At 36.8% G+C, this 22,617-nt stretch overlaps 1 protein-coding gene and 1 pseudogene across 7 annotated transcripts in view; one reads left to right on the plus strand and one right to left on the minus strand.

Moving 5' to 3' along the window:
- TMEM135 (transmembrane protein 135) overlaps positions 1-22,617 on the plus strand; it is a 256,996-nt gene that overhangs the window by 53,762 nt on the left and 180,617 nt on the right. For 2 of the 7 annotated variants that reach the window (XM_039848277.1, XM_039848282.1), the window contains exon 1: positions 7,350-7,685. The exons of 2 other annotated variants lie outside the window; for them this stretch is intronic. In XM_039848277.1, the coding sequence (XP_039704211.1) occupies positions 7,545-7,685 (141 nt within the window). In that variant the 5' untranslated portion in view covers positions 7,350-7,544. Of the gene's footprint in view, positions 1-7,346; positions 7,686-22,617 lie in introns of those variants that run through there. 3 more of the 7 variants (XM_039848279.1, XM_039848278.1, XM_039848276.1) reach the window with 3 other exon arrangements.
- LOC120590540 (cofilin-2-like) lies at positions 5,395-6,739 on the minus strand (annotated as a pseudogene).

Raw genomic sequence — 22,617 nt, forward strand, 5'->3', positions numbered from 1 at the left:
AAGTGAAGCTATGGTGATAGGAATCAGAATAGTGGCTATCTCTATTCATAGGTGTATTAACTGGGAAGGGGCACCAGAGAGCCTTCTGGTAGGATGGAAAACCTCTTTTTCTGGATAGTTGTCTCAGGAGTGTGAAGGCAAATGTAAAAATCCATCAAGCTGTATACTTAAAATTCTTGTGCATTACAATGTACAATAACTAAAAATTATGCACAAAAAAAGAAAAACGACTATTGAAGACCCAATAAAGATGGAGAAACCTTTAACCTCGAATCATGGCTTGAAGGAAAGTTGCCCTGAAGAGATGACCAACTTGGTTTGGACTTTGTGTGAGCACAAAATAAGCTTTTCTTATTTTAAGCCCCTGAGATTTAGGGGTGTATGTGGTATGACAGCACCGCTAACTTTCTTGGCTAATACCCACAAACTGTCAAGGTCAAAAACTGGTTTTGTCAGCACACCAAAGGGAGGCTCTGTCTCTCATAGGTGAAGTGACACAAAAAGAGCTTATAATGAATGTATAAGTCAAAATTCCAATTTATTAAATGATAAGGAGAAAAAAAAGTCCTCTCATACAAACTAGGATATCTGTGTTACCACGATCAAGCCCTATTTCTCACTCAAGACAGGCCTGCATAGGAAGTCAAACCATAATAAAAAGTTTGTTTGGTGTACCTATTCTCAAAAAAAGGGCATTAGTTAGATAAATCAAATGTTTAATGACATCCTTCCAATAGAGCTTGTGAATCCATGCCACGGTATAGTTTGTCAGTGCCTCCAGAATACCCGTGATTTGAATCTGCACTGCAGTTTCCACTCCCCTAAGCATGTGCCTGAATAGCCTCAGTGGCTCTCTCTTTTACAGCTTCTATTCCTATCACCTTTTCTTTTTAGGCATGTTATTGCATTTAGTCTAAATTTTTAGACAGATGTGACTGGCCTTGGAAGTATACTATTTTATATATTTACTCCTATCGATTACATGTGGATTTTGTATTTTTTTTTCTCTCAAAGAACAACCACAAATCTTTTACTTTCAAACTCTGTGGTGGGAGCAGTCTGAGTTTGAAGTGGACGAGGATGGTGTCCTTAACTGTAGTCTACAAGTACTGATAACATCATCGAAATAATATAGACACTGGAAATTCTAAGGACGGTGTACTTGAATATTTTGTAAGGTTATTCGAGAGAATTTTGTGGAATTCTTGAAGGCTTGAAGGACAGTGAGAAAATTCTTACCAGAGGGTGGAGAAAAAGGAATCTTTGTAATGTAGGAGGAAATTTTGGCAACACTGTTGCCTGCTGAATTATGGAAAATAGGAAGTATCTCTAACAAACTGATGCATTTGATTAAGGAAAATTTCAGACAGAATGTTGAAAATATCAATTGATTAAAAAAAAACTATGCGTGGTAAGACAGAGATGAGATGAAAAGAACTATTTAATTTTAAAGCAGAATTTAGAAGAAATGTAAAGAACCTAGGAACTTTTGGTTCAAAAATAAAGCTGTTTTTCATTTCCAGCCTCTCTAGATGGCAAAAAAATTCTGAAAGTAAGGTATAGCTTTAAGGTAAGGGTTAAATCTAGGGAGCAGCTTTAAGACTCTTCTTCAAGACTATAGAAATATTTAACACTGTCCTCCCTACACCCTCTCAGCTTGATAAGAGGGCTTCTAAATATTTTAAGGGCACTTTCCACCAGGTTCCTCACTCTCAGCTTGAGATGGAGATAGTGGGTGTGGCTTTTAAAAAATGGAGTAGTTATTATTTGATATGTAAGAATCCCCCCAATTTTAAAGAGAATTATATTGGCTGAAGAACTATCTGCTTGGACTGAGAGTATAAATGTTTGTTTATATGGCAAAAATTTATATTTACACTTTAAAGATGGAATATAATATCTTAAAATAATGTGAAGAAAAATGTGAAGTCACATTGCAACCAAAATTGGTAGAAAATCCGAATCATACATAGCTATTTTGAAAAGCTTGCCTAGTATCAACAAAGGGAATGTGTATCTGAATGCTGCTGGAATTAAGAGGCACCACAATGTCATACTTAGTCTGAGCCATGCTTTGTCATTGTGCTTATGCCTGATATGCATTTCTACAGTGACTGCATGTAAAGCTAAACAATTTAGTGTTGTTAAATCCCTCTGCATGAGATCTTAAGAGTTCTTCCCTTCTTTTCCATTGTCATCTTCAAAGCCAGAATCTTGCAAGAGCAACAATTTTCAGCTTGGCATGTCTTCAAAGCCTTTGAATTCAGCCACAAATTGCCAGATTAGTTTCCTTCATTCACTATGTATCTTCTTTGAAGAAGCTTTGCTGCACCTTGTTGATGAACCCCAAAGCCTTGTTTTTGTTTTTGTTTTTGTTTTTTTATGGAAAAGAAGTAACAGTGAAGGCCCAAGAGAGTATCCAGTCAAGCTACAGTTCACAGGCAGACTAAAAAGGCCCATGCAGATACAGTGTGTAACATTACCCTTAAACTTGATGGACGTAACATTACCCTTAAACTTGATGGACGCATGATGAGAAGCTTTTCTTTTAAAGAACAGCACAATATATCTTATAATAGCATATAAAGGAATTTACAAATGTAAACTACTGGTTAACTACAAACTGCTTCATTTTGCAATTTTTATTTTTTCAATCCTAAAGCACAGAGAATTTATCAATGCCTTCCTGTTTTGGAGCCTCTACAGCAGCACCAGGAAAAACAGAGATTACCTTTTCCATTGTTTTGTACCTGAGAGTTTGCCTGAAATTGCCCCTTTGCTATCTAACACATAAGCACTGTCATCTTTGGCATCTGTTGCAACAATAATTGTTCTTCCTTTCTCACATTTCTTTAAATTTCACATCTTCATTTAACAGTTAAAAGAAATTGACTGCTTTTAACTTTAAAATTTCCTTAGTTATTGGTATGTATTTGCTGTGCCACATGGTAAACATGTTTATCATTATGCATGCAAACTACATGAGCTATTACTTTCAAGAGCAACTGATAGCAACTGTATTGTTTGGTGATTAAAATGCTATTCTTTTTAAAAAAATTAATTATTTATTTTTTTATGGTAACATTGGTTAACGATATCCAATAAGTTACATCTGTACGCTTTAACAATAAGGCATATATATATATATTTACACTATGTTCACCTCCCATTGTTAGATTTCTTTCTGTTACCACATATTTGACCCCCTTTACCCCGTCTACCTCCCCCTACCCTCTACTCCCTACCCTCTGGTAACTACTAGTCTATAGTCCATGTCCACGAGTCTCTCGGGGTAAACAGTTCGTTTGTCCTGTTCATTTATTGCTTTTAGGTTTATATCCCACATATAAGTGATATCATGTGATTTTCAACTTTTTCTGTCTGGCTTATTTCGCTTAGCATGATTATCTCTAGGTCCATCCATGTTGTTGCAAATGGCAGTATTTCATCTCTTCTTATGGCTGAGTAATATTCCATTGTATATATGAACCACAGCTTCTTTAGCCAATCATCTATTGTAGGACACTTTGGTTGCTTCCATGTCCTGGCCACTGTGAATAATGCTGCTATGAACATTGGTGTGCAAATATCTACTTGGATATGGGTTTCCAAGTCTTCGGGGTAAATATCCAGTAGAGAGATTGCTGGATCATATGGTAGATCAATTCTTAGTTTTTGAGGAACCTCCATACTGTTTTCCATAGTGGCTGTACCAATTTGTAGTCCCACCAGCAGTGCATGAGAGTTCTTTTTTCTCTGCATCCTCTCCAGCATTCGTTATTACTTGTCCTGTTGATTATAGCTATTCTAACAGGTGTGAGATGGTATCTCATTGTGGTTTTGACTTGCATTTCCTTAACAGCTAACGATGTTGAGCATCTTTTCAAATATTTGTTGGCCATCTGTATGTCCTCTAGGGAGAAGTGTCTGTTAAGATCCTCTGCCCATTTTTTGATAAAATGCTATTCTCGAAGTATTGTACACCTTAACATGATAGTCTGTTACTTCTACCTGGCATTTTACTTTATTTTAAATACATGATAGAAATTTGGGTGTTGATGTGTAACACATTTTATTTTTCCCTATTTAAAAATAGGCTCCCACATAGCATTATCTTGCAGAACATCAGATTTCCAGGGAAGCGTTATTGAAATTAAAGGATAAGCTTACTTTGCTATTTCTGTAATTTCTGTGGGCAAGTTTATGCTGTTTCTTATTCTCTAATTGATTTAAAAAAATTGTTATTATCTGTTCCTATCCTACCATTGTATATTGGGTATGTTAAGAGAGGAAATAATTTGAACATAAGACTTGCATTTGGTCATGAAGAAGATGCTGGAATTTGAGCAAGATGGGTTATCTGCCTGGGGCTTTAGGTTGTCTCCCTTGGGAAAGAGTGGGTATATTTATCTTTATCTGGAAGAAGGATGTGCCCAGATATTTGGGTAGCCAGAGGCATAGAAATATGGCAGATGTTGCTGGTTGCCCTCGGTATCTGTCCTTTTTATTTTGCTCAGTAATAAAACCCAAAAAGTTAGCTATTTGTCAACCAATAAAAACAGATTACATTTCCCAGCCTCTCCTGTAACTAAGTGTGGCCATGTGACTAACCTCAAACCAATGGGATATAAGGAGAAGTAGTTTGCATAGATGTCTGCAAAGTTTTCTTAAAGAGAAGAAGTATGTCCTCTCTTCCTCTTTCACTGGTTTTCCTGGCTAGCATGCGGTTGTCATGGCTCAAGGTGAAGCAACCATCTTATAAGTCAGGGTAGAAATCTCAGGTAACAGTTGGCAGAGTAACCTGTCAGAAGGAATCTGGATCCCTGATGGTTATGGAGGCACTATTTTAGCCTAAGACTGCTTATGTTTACCTGAGAGAGAGAAACCTTTATCTCTTTGCCACTGTTATTTTGGGCTTTTCATCTGGTGAGTACTCTTATTTTCTTCAAACAATTATCTTATATTATCTCAGTTAATACTCTCTTATATTATTATTACGCCTATCTTATTATCGTGTTTAGTATTTTATTTATTTATTTTCTGTCCTCCCTCTCTAGAATGCTAGTTTCAGGGCATTCAATTAGCTTACCCTTTGCAGTACTATATGCTATTCACATTGACAATCACATTCATTGTAATGCTTGTGGCAAGGGAGGCATATAACCAGTTGTTTCAACTAAAATGTGACAGTTGGGTTCTACATAAAAGTAACAGTATTAAACAGTCTAATGGCAATCACTGATAGGCTGCTTAAATGAATATTTCCTTCATTCACTATTTTGGAAGGGCCCATTGAGAAGGGGCAAAAACAAAACAAAACCTAATATAATTTCAACTGACTGAGCTGAAGAAGCAGAAGTTTGACTGTCATTTTATAAGGGTTTGACTGTCATTTTATAAGGGTTTTCCTTCAAGTGAGACTACTACACGGTTTCCCAATTTCTCTCCAAGTTACAAGCCTCCTTAATATTATCCAAGCCATATACTTTTCTCATCTTTAATACCTGTAAGTTTTTTTTTTTAATGGCATCTTTAGAGCTAGCATAAATCATCATGCTTTTTAAAAATGTACTTTCAGGAGCCCAGAATATAAATGCTAGGTCTTCTTTGACTTTTTTGATTTGTATGGTGTATCATACAAAGCAAATTGGCAGTTGTTAAGAGCAGCAACTTCACAAAAAATTGTGTAAGGTTACTCTATAGTGTCACCAGTGTCACCCACCAAGATCTGCTTTGCTCCCTTTACATTTATTTGTCTTTTGTCAACATTTAAACAGAACTTATTTCTTTCTGTTTTTGATTTCTTGTGTAGATTTCCTTACTTTTATATCATTAAAAACTTGGTGACTTCATCACTCACTGTAAATCCAGAAGTCACAGTATAGTGCCTGTGGCTGTAGCAACAGCTCAGGTTCTGGTCTATAGCACTGAGGAGTGGGCAGAAACCTTGACTCTTTTTTTCACATCTGAATCTACAGAACTTAGAACAGTGCCTGGAAAATAGTATGTGTTCAGTAAATATTTGTAGAATGAATGAATGAACAGTAACTTAGAATGGGGTTCCTCTAAAGGTAATAGGCTCCTGCTTTGAGAAACTGTAGGATTTAGAATTCCAAAGAACTTAGGTTTTTATAGGTGAGGAAAGTGACATTTAGAGCAGTTGTATGACTCATAGATCACACAGGTCCCTTGTCATGCCAATTGTTGGCCAGTCTCTCTAATACAGGAAATAGGCATAAAAACCACACAAACTGACTAAATAATGAACCAGGTTGTATTCAGAGCCTGCTACGTGCTACTAGACACAGGGACTTGGCTGATCAGCATATGGCCATACCACAGGGACCTACAGAAAGATTCCTGCTGAGATTACTAACAACTACTTCTTCATGCCTTTAATGCTGCATACCCATATCTGGGAAGGAAACGATATAAACCAAATTCCTTGAACACTCAGGGGTCTCATTCTCTGGCTTTGAGAGGAGACAACATCTCTGCCTGTGGAGTGTTTCTCCTTCTCTAATAAACTTTCCTTTTGTCTCTAATTCTGGCTCTAGCTTGAATTCTTTCCTGTGCAGAGTCAAGGACTGTCTCCTTGGGGGTCAAGGACTGGCAGGTATAGGGCTTGAGACCCCATTCGGAGGCCCTGTCCTGCATCATCTCCAGTCAGGCATGAGTTAGTTCCATGACCACTGCTGCCTTCACTTCGTTTACTATTTGGCTGATGAGCACTTGCCATGGATACTGTAGGATGGACTGCTCAGTGTCCCTAGGTTTTGTACAGAATGATCTAGTGCCCTTTCTCCAGAATGTATGAAAACAGCTAGCAGATTTTTCAAGCCTTCTCAGACACCTCGAAGCTTAGAAAGCCCAGCAATTGGTAGCAGTACGTTTGCAACCAGCAGGCTGCCTTAGCTATGTATTTATTTATTACGTGGCACTCTAGGAAAGGGGAGCTGGCAGTTCTGAGGATAGTTATCCAGGCTCTCCTTTGGCAACCATCTTCCTCCACCAGCTCCCAGTAAAGACATTTAATCCTTTTTTGACACTGTCCTCAGTTCTACATAGCCGGGCTTGCAGAGGACAGAGGCTGGAGTAGAACGTGACGCAGGTCACCTATCATTGCACACCCGCCCCAGCGCTCGCGCTACAAGGCCGGCCCAGCGTGCTGAGAGAGGAGGTAGGCGCGTCGCTGAGCAGCACTCTCATCCCTTCCGCTCTGCGTTCCGCTCTGCGCTCGCAGCTGGGCGGGAGATGGTGCGCGCCCCCGCCGGAGACCCGCTTGAGGAGCGCGCACGCTCCGCCTCTCCACGCCTCCCAGTGCGCGCCCCGCCCCTTCAAGCTGCGATACGTCGAGCGCTCAACATCCGGGGACGTCGGCCTAGAGTAACCCCGCTCGCGTGACCTTTCCCCTCCATTCCGCACCTCCCACGGCCCGCCCCGCGAGCTCGCGGAGTTTGGAAGTGAGCTCCGGTGCCTCCTTCCTACCTTCCTCCCGAGCTTCGGCTCACCCCAGTGGCGTCCCCTCCGCGCAACTCCTCGTCATGGCGGCTCTCAGCAAGTCCATCCCTCATAACTGCTACGAGATCGGCCACACTTGGCACCCTTCCTGCGGGGTCTCTTTCTTGCACATCACCGGGGTCGCCCTGGAGGAGTCCCTGAAGATCTATGTTCCCCTGTACTTGGTGAGACCCGTCAGGGGCGAGTTTAGTGAGGAGAGTGGGCCGGGGGTACAGTCTTGCTCCCGAGAGGCCTGGGGACTCGCTCTGTGTCTGTTTCTCATTTGGAGGGGTCAGGGTGTTTTTTTTGGGGGGGGGGGGGGCAGGGAGTGGAGGACGAGAGTAGGTGAGATGGGGAGGTTGCAAGGGGCGGATATCCCAAATCCTACACGGGACGGGAGAAGGGGGAGGGGAATTAGAGGTTGAGCTGTCATCTAAACGCCTGTTGTTGGGAAGAGGATTGACTCCTTAACTCTGGGATTAAGTTCAGGACACTTAAAATTGTAACTACAGGGACCAGCGTTATTTTGCCTTTCTCCTGCCTTGAGATGAAGAGGTTAGAGAGGCGATAAGAAATGGCCTTTTCTCATATAAATCCTTCTGTCCCCCCAATCCCCTCCCCTTTTTTTAAAGGGCATATTTGATAGCATGCCACAGATTTTATCTCAGTTTGGAATGACAGGATTGTGGCTTAGGGTTTTGCGAGTGTTTCGAAAGTTCGCAAAGTAGACACCTTGTTGAGATTTTGCCTGGTGATTTAAAGGGTGGTTCCAGTCAGAGTCAGCGAAAGTGATTAGGAAATCTGACTTCATGTCACACAGATTTACATGTAGGGCAATCTTAGTTTGGAGTTTTTAATAGAGAATATTTGGAAATATGTGTTTTTATCACTGAGAACTGTTAAGGAAGTTTGTTCTTAAATACTGTCATCAGCATCTTTTTTTTTCCCCATATCTTTGTCCTTGGTGTGAAAGATTTATTACTTTGGTTATTGAAGTTCAGTCTCTCATTTTCTTGCCCAATAGAATTTATGTCTTAAGAAGGCAGAGATCATGTTTTTTGCATGTTTCTTGAAAGTTTCACTCAGTATTCAGTAGATGGTCAAGTCTTCTCACTGAGTAATACTTTGGGTTATGTGTACCCTATTATGCCTGGAAGCGTGTCATAGCCATATCCGTAGTATTTCTCGAAAAGTTTATTTGTTACAGAGATAACAAAGGAGAAAATGGTAACTTTCTTTGAGCTTGCAGAAGCCCGTTTTATTTTTATTTTACAGACTGATGTTTTTCAAACTTAAATGTATGTTAGGAATCCCCTTAGGGCAGTGGTCCCCAATTCATTAGGTCTGGGTGGGGCCTGAGGTTCTGCATTTCTCACAAACTCCCATGTAATATTGATGCAGCTGAACTAAGAGCCACATTTCGAATAGTAAGGATTAAGAATGAAGGTTGATAATAAACTTACTATTGGAGCTAAAAAATTTTCCCTTGATTTTCTTTGGCAAAGATCCATGTTTATCTGCTTTTCCACATGAATTGTGGCCAGTTTGTAGCTCAGTTTTTTTTTTAATAGAACATCTACAAACATTATTGAACTCTTGATATATTCAACAATACAAAATGATTGTTCCTGCCCTTATAGGATTATGACATGAGTGGGGAGAGAGTGTATGTAATTTCTCCTTTGAAAATCCATAGCACTTTTATGGTGTCTCATTCATTTAACAGCCGTTTGTTGAGTGCCTGACAGTTGTCATCTCTACAACCTAGACAGTTTATTGGTATGTTTCATGATTGGCAAGTTCAGGAGAGCAACAGGTACATTAGTTTTTCTATTCCAGCAGTTGAGAAGGGGGCAGGGTGTCAAAGGTTTGTGTTTTACTGTTATGTCTCCAATAGATTAAATACTTTTTGAGGATAAATTCTCCATCTTATTTGGCCTGTATCCCTTAGGACTGTGTATTTCAAACTTTGGATTGGTACTTATAAGTAGTTGTGAAATAAAATTAGTGGGAATTGAGCAGTATTTTATTTTAACTGACATAGAAGAGAATAGAAAAAATTAGAGACCATTGCAGATACCAAGGATATGCATTATTTCATGACAGTTTTGTTTCAATTATATTTGTGTGTGTGGCTGGGGCTACTTAGAGCTTATAGCGACACTTCGCTCTTTGTCAGTGTTGGCAATTATTGTTTAAATGTGTAACCCCAGGTGCCAAGATACAAGGTAGTATGGGAAGAGGTGGGCTTTTAAAAGGGGTTAGGGACATGTGAATTTAAATCTTGGCTCTATTGGTTAATAGGTGTTTTACTTTTTGCATGTTACTTTGTCTTTCTCTGTGAGAATTGAGTGAAGTAATTAATTGGAGACGTATCACATATCTTCTAGTTCATAACACATCTTGAATAATTAGGCATTTTTTTTTCCATCTTTTAGGGCTGTTGTAAGGACTTAAATGGGATAATAGTAGGTAGGAATAGCAGCTATCACATAGTAGGGACCTAATAAAATGTTGCAATTATTAAAATTGTACTTCATTATAATTGATGTTTCTATCTTCTGTTAGAATGGTGGTTTATATTCAGCACTAGCACAAAACTTCGGTAAGTGCTTAATAAGTCTGAATGAGTGCAAGTATCAATGAATGAACTCATTAATAGTTCAGGAATAAGAAGATTTTGGCAGGTCTAAGGTAGTGCCAGAAAGAATGAAAGGGCAGTTGTAGAGGCATTTGACAAGAGGCATTTCACAGAAAGAATAAATAAGACTTAGAGACGGACAAAATTGGGGGCAGTGTGAGTGAGGACTTGTTTACGCTTCTAGGATTTCAAGCCATATTGATGCTGTTGCCACCATTGATAGAAAAGGAGAAGTTTTGAAGGGAAGCTGATTTGGGGGAAAATTTTAATCGAATGTTTTCGGGAGCCTATTAAATGAGTCTTTTTATTTGAAGTATTACCATGTGTTTTGTACTAAACTGATTGCTTTTGTCCCTTTCACGTTTCCTCTCTTGTTCACTACATCTGCTCTCATGCTTCCTTTTCATTTTGGTGTCTACAACTGTTCTTGGTCAGTATTCATCTTATAATACTTAAACCCCGTTGAAATGTAGATGGGCTAATCCTTTTAATAGTGAATCTTTGTGTTTTCACAATTTGTAAAACACATCAATTCTCATCAATTCACTTCCTGTAGTTTTTTGAAGAATCCTACATATGTTGTAATATCTGCTAACAATTTATGCATGTACCAAAAATGTATTTCAGGAACTTATATTTTGTTTCTTGAATGTTAGTTATTACCACACATTCGTAATAAGTGGTACCTCTCACCACACACATACACATGAAATAGTTGTTAAACTGTTTAAACCTTCGACTACCATTAAAAGTAATGAAAGTATGGTGCCCTCAATAATTTCTGGCAAATTTAGGATACACAATACCTCACTTAGGGAGATGGATTTCATTCTGTTCGAGTTTACCTCTCACAAGTGGTTCTAAGATCTAGGTGATGTTCTTCAGGACCTCCAGATTAGGTATGGTGGCATTTACCCTTAGCTGACTCCAAAGTAGAACCTTTCTCACTTTTGGGAAGGAATTATTTAAAAACTTTTGTTTTCATTGACCTTTAGATGTTTGCATCCTTCTTCAGAGTATGAACATGTTTACTTAATATATACTCCCTTTGAACCATTTAATCTAACGAATTTGTTAGATTATAAAGGGTCAATTAATCACCTTTAAACTCCAAATAAATACTTAAGCAAGAGTTAGAATTCTTAGGAATAAAAAAAAGCTTGCGGACAGTCTTTAGTTACTAAAGGCTTGAAAACCATTGACTGTGAAGAAATTAGTTCAGTAATATGAACTGAGTTGTTTTCTTTAAATGTTCTTACATAGTTTTATTTTATGGAAATAATGGTAATTCCACAAAACTCCCAAAGCTTAATTATACTTACAAGAGGCTGTTCAGATTTGTGTATTACAGCACGGCTTAGGTGGCAGGATCTTGGATTCTGGGATCAAATTGCCTATGTTAGAATTCTAGCTTACTACTTAATACTAGCAGGGTGACCACAGACAAATTTCCTAACCACTCTAAGCCTCAAGTTCCATGTCCGTAGTATTGGAGAAATGGTAAATTTTCACTTCATAGGCACTTGTGAGGATTCAGTGAGGCATAGTATATCAAGTACTTCTGGCACATACTGTGGACTGTGTTTTTAAAGGCAGTGGTTAGTAGACTTTCTAGAGTACGTGAGACCACCAATGAGACTTTTCTAAGTTTCTGGTAATAGGCCATTTGTTTTTGCTTTTTACCGAGAGAGAGAGAGAGAATTTTTTTTTTTTTAATGAGCAATTAAACAATGAATTTTCCTATTCCTTAATATGACACTTGAGTTAGTTGAACTTATTTTTATATGTGACTTCTTGTTGTTCTTTGCCTGATCTCTGCCGAGTACAAATTACAGTTCCAGCACATCACTCATAGTTGAAAGTTGAAGACTTACTATTGCACTAAATACTCTCTCAACTCACTCTTTTCTGTAGCAACTGTCCCTGAATATAGCTGGCCAAATCTGGTTTACTTTTATTTGGCCCTTTAGTTATCATAGATCATAGAAAAAAGATAATAAATATTGGAATATGGGATTTAAATAATTATGATCCATTACCGTTCATGTTTCTGAGTCAGTAGATTCTTATTAAAACAGATATTTGGTTGATATAGAAAAATTTAAAAAGCCTTCAAATCCTTGATAGGTAATTTTTCAGTGCCAGCATTTTTACCTCTTGCCTGGTCACTAGAAAATTCTCTTCAAATCAAAATGAATTGAAAAATCTCTTCCATCTGGGAAAGTTTATCTTCTTCAATAAAATAATACATTTTGGTACAGAGACAAACCCACCTGGAGGAGTGAGGGAGTCAAATCCACACCAGTACTCCCTGTCGTAACAGACTTTCCATCAAATTATCTTTGTACCCAACTCTCTAGTTGATTCCTCGTGATACAGATTATTTTGGGTAACCAAATCTCTTATTTGCTATTTAGAAAAATATTTTGTCATGAATTTTTGACTCTTTAAAACATATTTTTGATTATTTGCTGATAAATATTGGTGCAAAAATATACAATAATGGAGGGGGACTGAGATTTGATGATTAGGTTTAGTAATATCTGAAGCAATATTAGTTTTGGAATATTTGTTCCCTATTCACTGTATCAGAAATTCATTGTGTTTCCATGGTGCTATGTATAGTATAGCAGCTATGTGCTGTGTGATACAGTGGAGAATAAGAAAATGAATGGGATATACTTCTTACATTGAGAGTTTATCGTCCAGGAGGGAAGATTAGGCATGTATCATCCTATAATAAAAATTCATTGAAATAGAGACTGGGCAAAATGGCATAGATGATAGAAGCTTCGTTCATCCCCTCTTTGTGACCACATCAAAGTTGTGACAGAAACATGGAGCAAACAGCAAGCAGAGTTGCCTAGGGTCTAGATGAACAGAAGCACTACAACAAGAGAGAGAAAGAATTAATCAGTCTACAATGGTAGAAGGTAGGAGAGGGCGAAGTCACAAGACTGCCGGGTCCCCAGCGGCTGAGTGAGACAGAGGCTACTGCAGCTGGCAGGTGTAGATGCCTCTTAAAGGGGCCTTGTCTGCAAGTGGACTTTCGTAGTGATGGACTTGCTCACTCTGAGCACCAGCACTGGGTGGGCTGCTTTGGAGGCACCAGGGACTTACAGGGGAACACCGAGTTCTTGGAGTGAGGGCTGGAGGTGAGGCTTTCTCCTGGGCAGAAGAGCTGGTAGTATCCATTGTTCCTCTGGTCAGTCCCCCACCCTGCAGTGTGCAGATGCAGCACCACTATAGCTGAGATATCATCAAACTAGTTAACAGGTCCTCCACCCAGAGGATTCCCTGAAACTCCGACTCTCTAAACTCATGGCCCCACCCAAGCTACATCCAAGTGTGTCCTCAGTGAGTCCTGTACCATTTGCTGAGCAGCTCCAAGACTCACACTGGTGGCAGCTGACCTTGGTTTCAGGCATGGCTTCCTGAGGCAACCGTAAGCACAGCATCTGTGGATTGCCTGCTGAATCTTAACAAGGGGCCCCAGAGGGACACAGGCTGGGGGTAAAATTGGCCTGCAGCTGAACCCCTCTCAGTAGGTGCCACTGGACACCTACTACACAAAGCCACGATAATAAGACTGGGAGACTTAGCAAATTTTTTTAGTACATAGAAATAGACACAGAAAGGCAGCCAAAATAGGAAAACAAGGAAGCACAGACCATATGAGTGAACAGAACAGAGATCCAGGAATAATGGAGTAAAGCAATCTAACAGATGCAGAGTTCAAAACACTGGTTATAAATGAACTTAGAGAAAGTGTAGACGAACTCAGTGAGAACTTTAACAAAGATAAAAAACATAAAAAATGGAAATGGAAATTATAAAAATCAACTTATAGATACAGAGAATATTTTGAGAGCTACTAGATGCGAGGGGGTTGTGAGGGAAGTTGAAAAAGTACAAGGGTTAAGAAGTACAAATGGATAGGTACAGTATAGTCATGGAGATATAAAATGTAACATAAGGAAGATAGTCAACAATGTTGTAAAAAATATGTCAGGGGCATATTTTTAGTGGGTTGACCACTTCATGAGTTATATAGATCTCTAATCACTGCTGTACAACTGAAACTAATATATTATTGTATGCCAACTATAATTGAGAAAAACTGAATTGTACAATGTAGATGTGAGCAACTAATTTTCTATTATATTTTAGTAAAACTGGGAAAAATTTCATTGAGATAAATCCATATGGTAGAGTTAAAATAGTTTGAAAGATAGAGGTAGAAGATCACATGACTGGGAAATAAGGGGAAACTTAATGGGAGAGGTGGCAATTTAGTAGTCGTGAAGGAAAAGTAAGATTTGGAAAGGTAGAATTGGTGGTAGATAAGGGAGAAGAATGATTTGAGCAAAGACATTCTGGTAGAATAGGATATGGTATGCTTTGAAAAATGGCAGATGGAATTTGGACTTTATTTGATGTAGTAGACAATCAGTAAAGGTTGCCAACAGGGGTAGTATGCTTGAAGTTGTTTAATAAAGCTTAATCTGGCAGTGGTAGTATGCTCGAAGTTGTTTAATAAAGCTTAATCTGGCAGTGGTATATAGACCTGTTAGATTTAGTGGCTCAGATATAAAGAAGAGGAAGTAATCAAATGAAACCATATGATTTTAAGTCTTCTTGATTGGAATGCATGGAAGATAGTGCTTTTGAAAAAAATATTTTCAGGGATGTGTGCTGGATTGCTTGGGGCATATTAAGTTTTAACTACTAGTACAATATATGAATAGAGAAAGACCAGAAGGCATTGAGAAATGTAGAGCTGATGTTCTAGGGAGATGATGGGGCCAGAGATTTAGGTTAAGATTTCATAAGAATAGAGGTGAAAGTTGGAGCTATGGAAGGTCAACAAGGAAGAGACGTCCTTAGTCAACAAGGGAGAATGTTTAGAAAGATGACAACTTGAGAAATGCTCATTTTAGGAGTAGAGAAAAAAGAAGCAGTAAGAAAGATAATAAGAGGTTGAGAGGAGAGTGTTGCGGAGAAGTCTTGAGCAGGGAGTTTTGGGGGTTATTTTAAGAGGTGGAAAGAGCATGGGCTTGAATATATTAGTTCCCCCACTTATTAGCTTTGTAACCTTGAACAGGGTTCTTAACCTATGTGAACCTCGATGTTCTCATCTATAAAATGGGTAAAATACCTATCCCATAGCCTTTAAAATATAAATCAGCATTTGTTCTTCTGCTCAGAAATCTGTGACTTTCCCTCTAAATAAAATGTGAAATCTTTACCATGGCCTACAGACACTCATGTGATCTGGTTGTTGCTTGTTTGATTGCATTTCATACAATTTTCCCCTTTGCTTATTCACCTCCAAGCGATATAATTACACTATTTATTTTATATTTTTGAATCTAGTTTTTTTATTTAGAACAGAGAGCTCTTGATTCTGGGGAATATCTTAAATTGGACAACAAATTATTAAAAAATGACCATTTCTAAGGAGTGAATGACTATAAGGTAGCTTCTTTTTATGAGTTATGACTTCGAGGAGAAACTCTTGCCTCATATTTGTGCATAAGCAACATACATATAAGTAATTGCTTTTATTGATTATGACAATTTATTGATTATGAAAGGCTGGAGCACAAACTTTATTTTCTATAAATCTCTGTATGAGCTTTGATTCTGATAAAAATGATAAGACTTTGCTTATAGATTTATAACTTATTTATCAACTATTTAATGACTATCTACCAGGCACTATGCTAGGTAATAATTAGGGAAGGGGAGTTAATTGAAATGACCGCTTAACTAAGAGCTAAATAAAAGTTTTTGGAAAGTCTTCAAAATGTGTTGGTACAATTTCTTGCATTACTTATATGGTATTGTGCATGTGAAATATGTTTACATTGCCAAGGACCATACTAGGTACATAGTAAATATGTAATATTAATTGATGCTTTGATGATTAAGAGTCTAAAAATATCATAACATAGTATTAAAGATTTGTTTGAATCTTTGTTGACCGTAGGTCAAACTTTTAATTTGTCACTAATCTTAGCTTTCTTTCTACTAACTGATTTCCTCTAAAAGAGTGTTGTTATTTGAGATTTTTTTGTGTGTTTTTTCCTTTGTGTTTAATGTGAGATGAATCTGTTTCATCTTGGGAAACAAGGAGTATGGGTTAATAAGTATTTGTTAATGAGCCTGATTTATTAATCAAATTAGTATTGTGAATTGATATTACAGATTATGCATGAGGCTCTCTCTTCATAATTATACTTGAGGAGAATGAATAATTGAAGTGAATTGAATACAAATTTTAAGTAATTTTGCTTTCTGCAGCATTGAAAAATATTCAGTAAAATGGATTTGTGTGAAAAAAAAGTATGAAAAGAAGAAGAAAGAATACTAGATCAAGTATCATCAGATTGGTGCAGGTTCCTAATAAGAATGGTGAATTTTTACAGTGTTTTCAACTTATTACTATTTAGTTGATATAGTCTTTTGATGCATTACATGTGTCAGGTTCTTTTGATTTCTAGATTACAACTAGATCTTTGGGGTTTAGATTGTGATTTGTCCAGTTTGGGAGTTATTTTGAAGGATTCTGTATCTATTGACAGTGATAAAGAGACGCTTGTTCTGATCATTCTTGCTTTCTAAACCTTGAAAAAAGTAGACATGGGATCATTTTTTTCAGACCTGTATCTCAGAAACTCTGAAGCCCAGATGACACTGAATAAACTAGGATCAGACCGAATTACAGAGTGTGCTCACAGTTCCATTTGGAGCACATGTAGTGTTACTGTAACTGTATTTACTCTTCATTTGAATCTTCATTTCCTCTCCATACAGATTGCCTACAATGTGTCAGGAATACAGGGATAGGGAACAAAATGTATATGGACATTACAGCTAAGGGAGAAGGCAAACTTAAAATAATTTAGAAGAAATTGTTTCAGCTGTGATAAGTGCTATTAAGAAGTACAGGGTGTTTACTACAGTGTTACAAGAGCACCCTTTCTAAGTGTGGTGAGTTTGGGAAGGCTTTCCCAACAAAGTGACAGTGACAAAGTGTGTATATGAATATATATCAAGTGAATATGTTTGGCTTAACATTTATGACATAAAACCCAAATTTTAATGTGAGGAAATTGAGAAAAATAAGAAAGAATTACTTTATAGAAAGAGATTATTTGATGTTTCTTAAATGTAATGCCCGGGTCAAGGATTTGGTTTCTTTTGTCTTGACTTTGACTTTTACTTAGGCTTGAAGCCAAAGGTAGTAATAAAACATCTCAGACCATACAAATACCTTGATTAACAGGTTCTCAGAAATTGAACCTCCCTTCTCATTAAAATCTATATTTAAAATTAAGTTAGTAAGAAAGTTTCAAATACAAGTGTTAGAAAATTTTTCTATTTGTTTTCATCCATTTAAAGGTAAATCAAGATTATTTTAGACAAAATTTTGAGGTCCGGGAGGGTAAGCATCTTTTTAAAGCTTTCTTTTTCTTTTAACAATGGTTAAATTTCTTTTCTGGTTCAGGTAGATGGTCAGGGTTATCCCCATCAAAAAATAGTAAGGAATTTTATGTCTATTAAGTAGTCGATAGATTAATTTTTAAACTTCAGTATGAGTTTTAGCAAATGTTTGAGTACAAGTGCAGTTTAAACCTTTTGAGAATGGCTTTGTCTTCTGTTAATGGAACTTTATATATCAACAAATAATGAGGCAGTTTGGTATGTTTTAGTTAGCATAATCCCCTGATATCTGTAATTTCTTCTCATGATCAAATTGTCCCTACTTCTCTGTCTTTAATTCTTAATTTGCTTGAGTTCAGTTTTAAGGATTCACTTCAGTACACCCAATATTTTTATTGGAGAGATTGGAATATTTGTGCATACCTTCTATTTTTAATATGAATAAAGTTCTCCAATAAGAATTGTTATTAGTGTTATTAGAATTTTTCTTTACTAAGGTTTTTCTTATTAACACTCATGATATTTGTACTTAAGTATGCAGAAGATGATTTCATAAATGCGGTATTGTTTTCTTATGACCCTAAGTTTCCTATCTATAAATAGATGATAATTCCGCTTTAAGATGATTTCTTAAATGAAAAAAATGTTTTGGTTTAAGGTTATAGTATTTCATAGTGAGTTATATCAGTTAGTTGAAATAACAGTTGTGCGAATTCAAGACTGACCCTACATTACCAAAAAATATTGGATCATGGTTATAATGTATGCAGGGCTCAATTTGAGTTTTGTTCTTGATCATATTTTTATCTGAATATCATATCTACAGTATATTTTCAGGTTTGTCTTTAAAGCCTATATCAATTCCCATATAAATTTGAAGGGGATCTTTTTATTGAGAGTAAGGATATTGTAAGGCTTGATTTGATGGTCATCGCTAAAGCTTGATGGTATGATTTTCATTATAGGGAGGCTTTTAGTAAGTAGCTAAGGAATACTTTTAAAGGTTTGCTTGTATTCTCTGGCATATGTTATTAACAAAGTTGCCCTAGTTTTTTGTTTGTTTTGTTTAATAAACTGGTTGTTTGTACATGATAAGGCAGCATGAAGTAAGTGCATTGGAAATAAGTTATAAGATCTGAGTTTTGTTTTTTTCTAAAGTTTGTGGTATGACCCTCAGTTTCCTCATCTGTGTATAGATGATAATCCTGCTTTAACTACTTCATAATTTTCTGTGGGAATCATATGCGATAGTGCATATGTAAAAGCTTTGAAAATTATGAAAAGATATGTAAATATTAGCCATATTAGCCTGCAATATTTGGTTTCTTGTCTCCTTTTTTTTTTAGATGTTTAAATTTGGCCTCTAGCTTACAGTTTTAACCTTAAAAATGTTGGAAGCAATTTAAATGCAGTATATTAGGGTTCTCCAGGGACACAGAACCAAAAGGGGGTGTGTGTGTCACACCTACCATATATATGGATATATATATAAACCACATTTTTGGTTTTCATAGCTCAGGGTGTGCTACTAGCATTTACATAATAGAAGCCAGAGATGCTGCTAAATATCCCTGCAGGCGATAGCCCTCCACAACAGCGAATTAATTACCTGGTCCAAAATGTCAATAGTGAGGTTGAGAGACCCTGCTTTACTGAAATCATTTTTTGTTAGTGATTATGTTAAGAAAGGTTAAATAAATAAAACATAAAATCAACTATTTCTTATTGTGAACTGTTTTATACTCTAAAGTAATAAGATTTGTCAGACTTTCTAGGAATAGTTTTCTGGGACAGTTAATGATCGAGCTCTGGCTGGGGCTAACAAAGACTGCTACCTTAAGTTTTGGTACTAATAAGGCTAAGATCTTGAGGTCAATCCTTTTGAGGTCCCGTTAGCTTTGTTCTATTCCATGGCCATAGACTGCAATCCCAATACTAGTCAACCATCTCTGTGGCAAATGTGTTGCATTAGTCACACGGGAAACAGACCAGAGAATATAAATGAATAAGATGAAATGCATGTGGGCCTGATAGATGTTTAATCGTGATATTTTTGTAAAGAAACTCCTAAGTTGGGGGCCTGTTGTTATAATTTTACATCACTCTTCAGTCTGTATAGCTTTTGTATTAGGTTGGTCTCCATATCTGCCCTATGCTGAAATGCTTCTGTCATTCAATATAGTGTTGACTGTAGTCATCATGCTGTACATTAGATCTGTGGACTTATTTCTTCTACATAACTGCAACTTTGTACTACCCTTTGACCAATATCTCTCTGTTTTCCCCACCACTACAGGCACTGGTAACCACCGTTCTACTCTGCTTTTATGGATTTGACATTCTTATATTCCATATTTAAGTGAGATCATGCAATATTTGTCTTTCTGTGTCTAGCTTATTTCACTTAGCGTAATGTCTTCTGGGAACATCCGTGTTGTAGCAAATGACAAGCTTTCCTTCTTTATAAAAATGGAATAATATTCCATTGTATACATATACTGCATTTTCTTTATATTCATTCATCTGTCAGTGGACACAGGTTGATTCCATATTTTATATTTTTTAAAAAACAACTCAAGTTCATTGATCTTTTGTATGTTTTTTAGTCTCTATTTAATTTATTTCTGCTCTGATTTTATTATTTTCTTCCTTATATTAACTTTTGGTTTAGTTTGTTCTTTTTCTTGAGGTGTAAAGTTAGGTTATTTGAGAACTTTCTTTTTTCTAAATGTAGGCATTTATTGCTATAAACTTCCCTCTTAGAACTGCTTTTGCTACATCCCGAAAGTTTTGATATGTTTTATTCCCTTTTTCATTTGTCTCAAGATATTTTTTATTTTCCTTTTGATTTTTCTTTGACCTATTGGTTTTTTCATGAATGTTTAATTTCCACGTATTTATGAATTGGCCAGTTTTGCTCGTTATTGATTTCTAGTTTCATATCATTGTGGTTAGAAAAGATACTTGATATAATTTCAACCTTTAAAAAATTTTTAAGACTCATTTAGTGGCCTAACATATGATCTGTCTTTGAGAATGCCTTATGTGGCTTGAAAGGAATGTGTTGATGGATGGAATGTTCTGTATATGTGTGTTAGATCTATAGTGTTATTTGATTCCAAATCTTCTTTGTTGATTTTCTGTCTGAATGATCTATACATTGTTGAAAGTGTAGTATTAAAGTCCCCTACTTTTATTGTATTGCTATCCCCCTTCACCAGGCTGGTCTGTTGCCTGGAGGCAGGCCTAGAACCTGGATTCACTGGTGTTTGGGCCCTTGTGTTTGGGTCCATGGGGGCAGATCTGGTATCTGGGACTTCACTGTTGGGCGTGAAGCCTGGGTTACTGGGACAAGCCTGCAGCCTGGTTTCTTGGAGGTTGACCTGTTGCTAAAGATGGGTCTGTAGCCTGAATCTTCTTGGACACTCCTGTATTCTGGGTTTGTGTGGTGCCTGGTTTTACTTGACAGGTTTGGTGCTGGGGTTTGTGGTGAAGTTAGGTACTCACTTCATTCTTCTTCCTACATTGGATGGGTGTCTTTCTTCACACTGGGTTGCCTGGGATTTGGGGTTGGGTAACATAGGAAATGTGAGATTGTCTTTCCTACACTCTTCAATGCATCTTTTCATATTTCTGTGCTCGACCATGAGCTGTAATCTCTCACTTGGAATCCTTAGCTCTTGTGAAGGTATTTTTGCACATGGATAGTTGTTCAAATTGATCTTTCTATGAGGGCATGAGTGCTGGAAACTTTTATTCTGCCATCTTGCTGATGTCACTCCTATGTCATTTAACCTCTTTTTTTAATAAATGAGGAAAATGAAATCTAAAGAGCATCTAAACAAGGATCCTTCATAGAAATTGTTAGTTGTAGAGCTAAGACTAAAAGTCATATCGTTTATTTTTTACTCCATCATGCTGATTATTTCTATTATTTAGATTGTTTCTATAATAACTAATTTCTACTTTCTCATACGTGTTTTTCTCCTACCAATTTTAGAAATGTAACATGTTTATTGTAGAATGTCTGGAAAGTTCCCCAGAACAAAAAGATTAAAATAATCTGTTATCATTCAGAGATAACCAGTGCATAATGTTCTGGCATTTGTTTCACATGTTCATTAGAAACTGTTGTGTTGCAGTCTGTCTTTTCACTTTATATATTTTGATTCATTTTTCTCTGGTCATGAAATAGTCTTTTAAAAACTGGGTTATAAAAATATAAATAAATAAATACAGGTATATATTTTAATTACAGTACTATTATGTACTGGTGTTTAGCTTAATGTTTTCATGCATATTTGGATAATTTATAAGGAATTAACATGGAATTACTTGGTCAAAGCATATGAACATTGCAGCATTTTTGCTATAAAATATGATATTTGCAAATGTGTCTGATGATGTCTGATAATGATTTTAGATGCATGTGGACGTGGTCTTAAAATTACTACATGGCTAGTATAATTGCTCTTACATTATTTGGTTATGTCAGTGTTTCCTAACTTTTTTTCACACTGTAGCATGCTGTGGTATACATAGAAAATGACAATAATTGTGTGGTATGCCAGGGAAAACTGACATGGTTATTGCCCTGCTCTGTTACCCTAGGCCTGGCCTAGCTACCCAGACTGTTGAGAGGATCAGTATTTAAGTCACTTACAAAACCCTGGTTGGAAGCTCTAGTTTAGAGCATAGTGATGATAAGTTCCCAGGTTATTTTCCATGTGTTATGTCAGATTTTCCCTGCATCTTACAGTGTACCAGTATTGCAAATATGTACGGTTTATCTACTCTACCATTAATGGATATTTAGGTGTTTTGCAGTATTTTTAATTATAGATAGTGCTATAAAAATATAACTTTTGCTGGAAATAAGCACTTATTTTTCTTGGGTATATACCTAGGAGTGGAATTGCTGGGTCATAGATTAAGTATACATTTAATTTCATTAGATAATAACAGCTTTCCAAAATAATTGTGCAGTTTTACATTCCCACCAGCAATGTGTGAAGTTCCAGTTACTT

This window comes from Pteropus medius, unplaced genomic scaffold (genome assembly GCF_902729225.1).
Source record: "Pteropus medius unplaced genomic scaffold, Ma_sr-lr_union100, whole genome shotgun sequence".
NCBI lineage: Eukaryota > Metazoa > Chordata > Mammalia > Chiroptera > Pteropodidae > Pteropus > Pteropus medius.